This window comes from Eleutherodactylus coqui, chromosome 3 (assembly GCF_035609145.1).
Source record: "Eleutherodactylus coqui strain aEleCoq1 chromosome 3, aEleCoq1.hap1, whole genome shotgun sequence".
In the NCBI taxonomy this organism is placed as follows: Eukaryota; Metazoa; Chordata; class Amphibia; order Anura; family Eleutherodactylidae; genus Eleutherodactylus; species Eleutherodactylus coqui.
This window is the reverse complement of record NC_089839.1, coordinates 297,550,460-297,559,554: the sequence shown is the minus strand read 5'-3', so window position 1 is coordinate 297,559,554 and position 9,095 is coordinate 297,550,460. Positions and strand designations below refer to the sequence as shown.

General features: G+C 51.6%; 1 protein-coding gene across 1 annotated transcript; it reads left to right on the top strand.

Annotated features, from left to right (window-relative positions):
* Nucleotides 1–981: 981 nt before the first annotated feature.
* On the top strand, nucleotides 982–8,854 carry RPS11 (ribosomal protein S11). Its single transcript, XM_066597770.1, has 5 exons — nucleotides 982–1,096; nucleotides 3,935–4,066; nucleotides 4,785–4,860; nucleotides 5,012–5,141; nucleotides 8,678–8,854. The coding sequence occupies exons 1-5, from the start codon at nucleotides 1,082–1,084 to the stop codon at nucleotides 8,799–8,801; spliced, it is 477 nt and encodes a 158-aa protein (XP_066453867.1). The 5' UTR covers nucleotides 982–1,081; the 3' UTR covers nucleotides 8,802–8,854.
* The last annotated feature ends 241 nt before the right edge of the window (nucleotides 8,855–9,095 follow it).

Here is a 9,095-nt window from a genome sequence, read left to right as displayed (position 1 = left end):
GGGAATCCTGAGGTTCAGCCGGCAAAAAAACCAGCGGCGGCGCGGGCGCTTATGGTGCCGTCTGAACACTGATTGTTCATAGAAATGTGAAACACGGAACGACTGGTGCAGGAGAACTTGAGGACTGTCAACGAGAATTGCGCAGTCTAAACAGGCGTCCCGAGCGCGGACGAGCGGATGACGTCACAAGCTCCTTCCTTCAGGCAAAGATATTCTCCGCCCGTGTAAATGGGGCATTAGTGGTCAGTAATCTATAGGGTGGAACAGAATCTATTTATATAATAAAAGCTTTTCTGGACTTGGACGCGTTTCGCGGCTGCCTGTGATTTTAGTTCCATGTAGCGACAGTGGAGGATGTACATAATCTGATCACAGGACGATCATTCCCTGAGATTCTGGATTTCTGCCACATTTTTGCATGTTCAGAATGCTGCGGATCTGCCCACGGATTTAGCGCCAATGATACAACACCGCACGCGGCCACCGGCTATGGTTACTACGTAGAAATCATGACAAGAATTGACACCTCAATTCCTTTCTTTCTGTGGCGTTCATCAAACCGTAATCGGGCCTGCTGAAAATATATAACGCAGGGGAAAAAACACAAGGCTTCTGATTCGGATTTCGGCACATAATCCACGTTAGAACCGGCGCACACATCCCGCCATATATAATCTGCTACTTCCACTCAACTTTCAAATGTCGGAGAGTAAAGGAATGTAATAAATAACTGAGGGGGGGGAAATACAAGAATGAAAATAACATTTCATAAAAAGGCTAAAAACAGGAGACCCTAAAAAACTGTGAAAGAACTACAAGTCCCGGCATCCTCCGCGACTTCTCTAGAAACCGCGCAGCCTCCCTGACAAAAATTTTGCAGTGGGCTGGCGGGAGAAGAGTCACGTGATCTTGCCGTCACCTCCTCTCTATTTTCATATTAGACCACGCCCAGCACACGGCCTCAGAGAGCGGGATTTTCTGCGCAGTTGTCGCGAGATAACTGACGTCATTTCCGCCCCTATTCTTTCCAGAGGAGACCCTGTAGCGGAACTTCTGCCTCTTTTTCACCCGGCAGGCCAAGATGGCGGATATCCAGGTGAGGGCTCCGACTGCTCGGGGATAGTACGGGGGTATTAAACGGTGTGGTAGCTGTGCTGTGAGGAAAGAACGAGCCCGGGACCCGCCGAGGGGGACGTGGCGGGTGTGCGAGCAGCGGAGGCCCGGAGATGGCACCACATGGAGTGCGGCCGGGTCTCTCTGATACCCGTCATATAGGCTGGCGGGGTGTCACGTGTTACTCCAAGCACACATGTATGTTGTGTGGCAGTTCCATGTGTGTTACATGTATGTTGTGTGGCAGTTACATGTGTGTTACATGTATGTTGTGTGGCCGTTACATGTATGTTATGTGCGGCTGGAGTACAAATAAAAGATGGGTCTCGTCCGTGCGTAGGATACGCGGGCGCTGAAATACATTGACGTTCGCCGGGTCTCTCCCGCATACGATAAATCGCAGCATGCTGTTTCACCGCCGAATCGGCCCGCATGGCTTCCAGTAAGCTCCATGGACACGTTCGATCCGCGGTGCGTACGTAATCATCGTTGCGGATAGGTGCGGATTCGCTCTCGTTGCTAGGAGACCGGATACGAACAGGAGAGCGATGTTGGGCTACTGTCTGCCATTCCTTGCGCTCTTCTGCGCGGGCGATACGCTGTCCATCCGTGTAGAATACCGCAGGCGACTCCTTTCCCCGCTGATTGGTGGATGTGCGATCTGTTCGTGCGGCCCGGACTGCGTGTATATGTACGAGAAAACCGCTGATAACTCAAATTGGCATCTGCGTAGCAAACTAGTGGTGCGCCCTCCGGGGGTGTTCACAGGTAGTGACAGTGCTGCGGAGGAAGGCTTCACCACAAAAACCATAGCGTTTCTGCCAAACATATAGTCAAAAATCGCCATCGCTGCGACATTGGACCAGGAGTCCGCAGCCCCCGCACCTCTCGCCTCTGTTGTCAGAAGTCCCGGAGGGCGCCGGTCCAGGCGCCGCTCCTTCCGCGTGGCGGCGGGCGCCGGTCCGGGGGGCGATGCTCCTTCCGCGTGGCGGCGGGCGCCGGTCCGGGGGGCGATGCTCCTTCCGCGTGGCGGCGGGCGCCGGTCCGGGGGGCGATGCTCCTTCCGCGTGGCGGCGGGCGCCGGTCCGGGGGGCGATGCTCCTTCCGCGTGGCGGCGGGCGCCGGTCCGGGGGGCGATGCTCCTTCCGCGTGGCGGCGGGCGCCGGTCCGGGGGGGCGATGCTCCTTCCGCGTGGCGGCGGGCGCCGGTCCGGGGGGCGATGCTCCTTCCGCGTGGCGGCGGGCGCCGGTCCGGGGGGCGATGCTCCTTCCGCGTGGCGGCGGGCGCCGGTCCGGGGGGGCGATGCTCCTTCCGCGTGGCGGCGGGCGCCGGTCCGGGGGGGCGATGCTCCTTCCGCGTGGCGGCGGGCGCCGGTCCGGGGGGGCGATGCTCCTTCCGCGTGGCGGCGGGCGCCGGTCCGGGGGGGCGATGCTCCTTCCGCGTGGCGGCGGGCGCCGGTCCGGGGGGGCGATGCTCCTTCCGCGTGGCGGCGGGCGCCGGTCCGGGGGGGCGATGCTCCTTCCGCGTGGCGGCGGGCGCCGGTCCGGGGGGGCGATGCTCCTTCCGCGTGGCGGCGGGCGCCGGTCCGGGGGGGCGATGCTCCTTCCGCGTGGCGGCGGGCGCCGGTCCGGGGGGGCGATGCTCCTTCCGCGTGGCGGCGGCCTCCATGACCGCTGACAGCGAGAGGTATATGGAGCTGCGGAAACTACCGATTCCCTGTCGTTCTGCGCCGACGGTACGGACTTTGAATCTGTGTTTTTTGCGCAAGCGGCAGTGGAAGCTCCTATTGGGAAATCAGCGCTCGGTTTGCCCCTTTGAAAAGCGCTAAATGCATATGCAGACTCCGGTGCGGCACATTAGAGCCGGCTGTAGGTTTCCGCATTCTGGGCTTTGGTAGTTTTAGGGGGGCTTCCCGCTTGTGTTGGGGCTTTCGCGCTCCATTTAGGAAAGGGGTAATGGGATCTGTCTGCTTCCCGCCCGGCTCTTGGCATGTGGTATTTTCTTCCGAAATTTTGACCCAGATCTGCGACAGAACCTCCAACCGACGCAGATGTGAGACCGGCCTAATAAACGCTCCGCAAGAGTTTGGCGCATGGTGACTCATCTGCTACTTAAAGGGGTTTTCCAGGCAGCGCCAGCCGGAATATGGCAGAGCGGAAGCCGCTGCTCCAACCGCCCGCGGTGTGTCCCGGTGAACGCTGCCTGGAAAACAGCTTTAAAGGGACTTCTCATGGCCAAGATGGGGAATCCCGACCGCCTGCTGGAGACATCCAAGCACTTCAGCGTCGCTCTTATAGAAGTGAATGGCAGCTACGGATCAGCACTGCGGTCTCTGCTATGAAAAACCAAGACAGCAAAGGCTCTTTAGAAAATGATCCCGAGGGATGTCCGAGCGGAGCGTCATGTCCTCCCACAAGGGGTGCACGCCTCTACCGCCACATCCTGCTCATTCCTGGTTTTATCTATCCCTACTCCTCTACTTGCTCACAATGGCTTCTGTTAATGTCAAACATCACATCGACCACTAATGCCGCGCCGTGGAGACCGCCCGTCCACATGACGGTCTACCAGTAACGGGAGCCATTGTGGATGAGTGTGGTGGGGTGAAACCAAAGATGCTGATGTGCCGGAGGCCCGAGTGTCACTTTTTCTCCTCTTTTGCTGTCATACCGGAGCAGAACAGGTGGCCCCTGGCGGTCGTTCCCCTCTTGTTCGCAGGACGGTCGTTCAGGGTCCGTGTTACATTTACTGCGCTTACAGTCGCCGTGATGCCGGTGTGGGACGATAATCACGATTACTCATCTATTTCTTCTCTCTACAGACTGAGAGGGCTTATCAGAAGCAGCCGACTATCTTCCAGAACAAGAAGCGTGTGCTCCTTGGGGAGACCGGCAAGGAGAAGCTTCCCCGCTATTACAAGAACATCGGTCTGGGATTCAAGACCCCCAGAGAGGTATCAGACAATCACAATGCTGTTAATAGGGACAGTGGGGGATTTATGCTGAGTGGCGTGAAGGCTGTAATGTCTGGCGCAAGACGCAATTAAAAAAATGCAGACTTTGAATTTCTATGATCTTGCGCCACTTTTTTTAAAAGGCTTGTCAGCAGGGAAGCGATCGCACAGTCCCGACAGCTTGGTGCATAAATGAAACTTGGATCTGACACAATTTATACCTGTAATGTAGTCCAGCGCTCAGCTGGCATAGACACCTGTATCAATGGACAGATGCAAACCGCAGGAAAACCAATTGCAGTTTATGCTGCATGATTAACACAGGGGGGGAAAAACACATTATATGCACCCAAAAAAATGGTACCAATAAAAACTACACCTCGCCACGTAAAAAAACAAGCCACATATGGACAAGTAGACTGAAAAATATCGGTTATCGGTTTTTGAATAACTGAAGATGAAATTCCCCCAAAAATAGTCTTATTCTCAGGTCCAAAATAGATTGTCACTAAGGGGTTAAAAAAATATATATCAGAAGTGACAGGTAGCAGTGTTACTATGGCTTTTTTAGTTTAGTTTTCCAATGCAGTTCTTCATCCTAGCACTACTGCTGCGGCCCCCGGTGCGTCCGGTCCTGAGCCGACTTTCTCTTCCATCACCATTTGCTTAACCCAATATGAGAACGAGTCACTTCATCATTTACTGCTTTTCTTTTCAGGCAATCGAGGGCACCTACATTGACAAGAAATGTCCTTTCACCGGTAACGTCTCCATTCGTGGTCGCATTCTTTCAGGTAAGGGACTGTGTTGGCGGTTTTACCTTATAGCATGTCTGTCTGGTCTGAGTTTGCTCTTCCTGAACCGGCTGAACATTAGTTCTGTATAACTACTGTCCCTCAGCATTGTGTAAGGACTTCTTCATGTTCTCCTTTCCTCGCCTTACAGGAGTAGTCACCAAGATGAAGATGCAGCGCACCATTGTCATCCGTCGGGACTACTTGCATTACATCCGAAAGTACAACCGTTTTGAGAAACGCCATAAGAATATGTCCGTGCATCTGTCCCCCTGCTTCAGGTAAGAGGAGGGCGGCCACTAAATGTGTATTTAACGAAGTGTTGAACTTAAAGGGGTTGTGCCAAGATGATATAAAGTTACCCCCTATCCACAGGATAGGGGGTAACTTTGACTGGTGGGGGTCTGACCGCTGTGAATCCCACAGTTGGTGACGGCAGATCTGGAGCGGAGGATCAGAGAATACAACAGTAGAAATCCCTGGATGGATGACCATATAAAATATATTGCACTTGGTGGAGGGGTCCGTTCCTGGATGGGACTACTCTGAAATCCAAAAGGGTCCTTAATATTCCAAGAGAATGTTGTGGAGATCCAGTAGACAAACAACCTAAACATAGATGACGCAGTAACAGTACATGTGTGTATATGATGCAATGCATCTCGGAGGTACGCAAATGGCCTCCTTTATCAAGCGTCTTTGGATACAGCAGTTCCAGCAGCACCCTGAAACCGACACTATGGGGAGGTAACATGCAATGCACGCCGAAGGGACGGATCGGGACTGTAGATCCAAACAAGGCAATCTCAGACGGAAAATAATCCAAGGCAGCATCAATAGGTGCAGTTTAAAACCGATCCATCATGGTAAGGTTTTATGTTGCATCTATTGATGCTGCCTTGGATTATTTTTCATCTGAAATGGTGTCTTTGGTTTGTTTACCTTTTTTGCGCATTTGCAGCGGGGGGGGGGGGTGATTTGTTTGTGGGGTGCTCATCTAACTTGTAGCCACATCAGCCTTCCATATGACCGACTTAGTTTGGTATCGTGGATTTGTGTGCGGCTTTCTCAGCACCTCTTGGTAACACTCAGTTTTCTGTGTTCAGCTCTATAGATACTTATGGTGTGTTCGGAGCATCAGCCTGAAAATGCTTTGGGTTTTGTCGGTGTGTTCCCATCCTACACATGTGACATATAATATAGGCTATTAACGTGTTGGTTGTTGGGGACGAACTAGAATTCTCCTTTAGGGACGTACCAAAAAAAATCTGGGTGGTTGTGTAACACAGTAAATAGCTGTGACAATACCTGAAGGCCACTTGCAACTGCTTTATGGCAGTGTGTAAGTATCCCCCCAACAGTGCTGGCGACTCTGAGCTTTGATCACTAGTCTGGTGGTCTTGGGCTCATAAGACCATGAAATAGACAATGGGTCTATTGACTGACTGAGGGCTTCTGTGCAAACCACAGAAAATAGAACCCATTGATTTCAGTGGGTTCCCTCACATATTTCCTGCGTGCACGAAAACACAGAAGCACCATGCTCTTATGTTTGTGTGCATTTACGGCACAATAGGATTTTGCAGTGTTAATTGATAACACCACACGGAAGATCTGCAATTCAAGCCGCCCGTAGGGGAGCATGGGCATCCGCATCTGAATCAACACATGCGGATTTGTTTTGTGGAACTTTTTGTACGGAAAACAAATTGCAGCACGCTCCATTTCAGCGCAGTTCCCACACGGACTGCTTCTATTAAACTCAATGGAAGCCGTCCGATCCGTGGCACACCCGCAACTGACACTGCGGACGGGCCAGGGATCCTGCGGGAAAGCAGGAGTTTAAAAAAAGAAAGTACAGGAAAAAACTCATACAGGTACGTGTGGTCGCGACAGGGTCCGATTCCGCTGTGGGCTCCCGCATGTGGAATCCAGTCCACCTTCAGACATGAGGCTTTAGTGTAATGGCACTTCTGCAAAACTTATGCTAGGTTTTGTTTGCCAAGGACCCGGCGCCGAGACCCCCACAACTGCTGGAATGATCTAACTGAAGTGCTTATCTGTTGTTGCTGGTTGAAGATGGGTCCATAGGCTGAAAGAAAAAAAGCCTATCTTCAGCTAGTGAGTAGTGACGGTGCAGCAGTCTCGTTGTAGTGATCGGTGGGGGTCTTGGCACTGGGGTCTAACTCTTGATGTCAAAACTCTGAAATGTCAGATTTTTAGCAACTCCATTTAGACGGGACGAATGTCCAGCAAACTATGCCCGACACTTGTTCCCCTGCTGTCACATGGGAGCTGGAATTGCTGGCTCGCTCAGAGCCGGGGGCAGGGCGGCTGCGGGAGATTTCTCTCCTCGTGCTCCCTCACCCCTCTCCATTGACTTAACATTGCCGCATAAATGATGGATGATGAGAGTTCATTGTAAATAGCAGCCATTCAGTATTGAACAGCTGCTATGTTAAGTCAATGGAGAGGGGTGAGGGAGCACAAGGAGAGAAATCTCCTCTTGCCGCCCTGCTGTGAAGTAGCGATACTCACTCTCCTGCTGCTCCACGCAGATAGTATGTTCAGGGACAAGTGTCGGGCATCGTTTGCCCAACATTCGTCCCGTCTAAATGGGGCTTTACACTTTATATGCTCAACAAAGGAACAAGGATCAACTACAAAACTTTATTTTAAACTTTTGAAAAACAGTAAATTTAATCAAAATGTATATATTTTAAGTTAGACACACTTATGGGAATGTATGGCTGTTCGCTGATTGTACTTTACTAGTAGAGTTGTAACAAGTCGCTGGCTATAGAGCCAAATATGGATTTTATAATGCGGCTGTTTTATGGTGCTGACCGGCCTTATACTGCTGGTAATTGCTATTCCCGGCACTGTACAAGCAGAAGACAAATCGGGGCTCCAGATGGTGACCACAATGGTTTCCAATGCACCCAAAACTTTGCAAATAGCAAGAAGACTTTTTCATCTTGTTACCACTTCGATCCCCCAACCCCGCCGTCTGGCTACGCTCCTCTGTAGGAGAATAGCATGCAGCAAATGTGCTATCTGCTAGATGCCAACCTGCTGCCTAACCCGCGGGGATGAAGGAAACTCCTGTCACAGCTGTGGCAGAAGTCTGCGGCATTCTCCCTATGCTTTCAATGGGGCTAGCGCTGCTGCCGCTGGCCCCATTGAAACCACTTGCGATATGCCGGTTCTATACCGGCCTCTTTCTTGCGCTGCAATGCAAGATTTTTCTCGTGCTCTCGCAGCGCAAGAAAGAAAATATCGCCAGTGGGTGGGAGCCCTAAGGGAGCTGCTATGTGTAAGCTATCGTACATGTTTTCTTGATGATTGCTGGGGTTCAGTTGTAAGTGCAGGTACAGCCTGGCAATTAGCGCTATTACACACGTTAACAACTTTCATGTAATTGAGGCTGCCTTTACTTTGCTATTATGCCCATTGTTGGTCCCCTGGAAAACGCAGGTAGAGAATGGCTAATTGCGGCCGACACATGCACTACTCAATTCAAGCAGCTGGAGTACAGGGGCGCCGGGCACAATCCGTATCTCTCCACCTGCGTTTAAATGCAGTGTGTAGTGTCGGACTACCAGCGCATAGTGTACATCAGGTAGTCAGCAGTGCAGCCGTCTCAGTTTGTCCTGGATTGGAAGCAACAATAGATACTCTATAGCCAGCGACTTGTCAGTCTACAGGAATGCTGGATCATGCAGAGTGCGGTGATGGAAGTGGCTGCCTGTCCTTACATGTTGTGTTGCTGTCATCTGATTATGTCCGTCCTTGACCTGCCGGCTTTGTCTTCCAGGGATGTCCAGATCGGAGATATAGTCACCGTTGGAGAGTGCCGTCCTCTCAGCAAAACTGTTCGATTCAACGTTCTGAAAGTAACAAAGGCTGCTGGAACCAAGAAACAATTCCAGAAGTTTTAAATGTTAAATCAGATGTTCTTTCAGGTCAAATAAAACTTTATAAAAACATCAAATGGAGTTTTGTACTTTTTATATATGTGCAAAATGACATCTAATATGTAGGTTTTGGATCTGTTGCAAATACTTGCCTAAACAGCTTTCTCTGGGTCCTCATTCGCCCACAGAAGATCACTTCCTGGTTGTGGCATTCAAAAAACGGCATCTCCAGGAAGCGATGGCTCTGGTTCATCCAGCACTAATCAGCCAATCAATGCAGTGCTCAATGAACCAATGCGAGGGCTGTGATTGGTTCAT

Bases quoted from the DNA above. Each gene is read 5' to 3' on its own strand.
- RPS11 (XM_066597770.1), top strand. The intron at 4,861-5,011 runs GTAAGGGACTGT...CTCGCCTTACAG, and splicing joins TCGTGGTCGCATTCTTTCAG to GAGTAGTCACCAAGATGAAG. The intron at 5,142-8,677 runs GTAAGAGGAGGG...TTTGTCTTCCAG, and splicing joins CATCTGTCCCCCTGCTTCAG to GGATGTCCAGATCGGAGATA.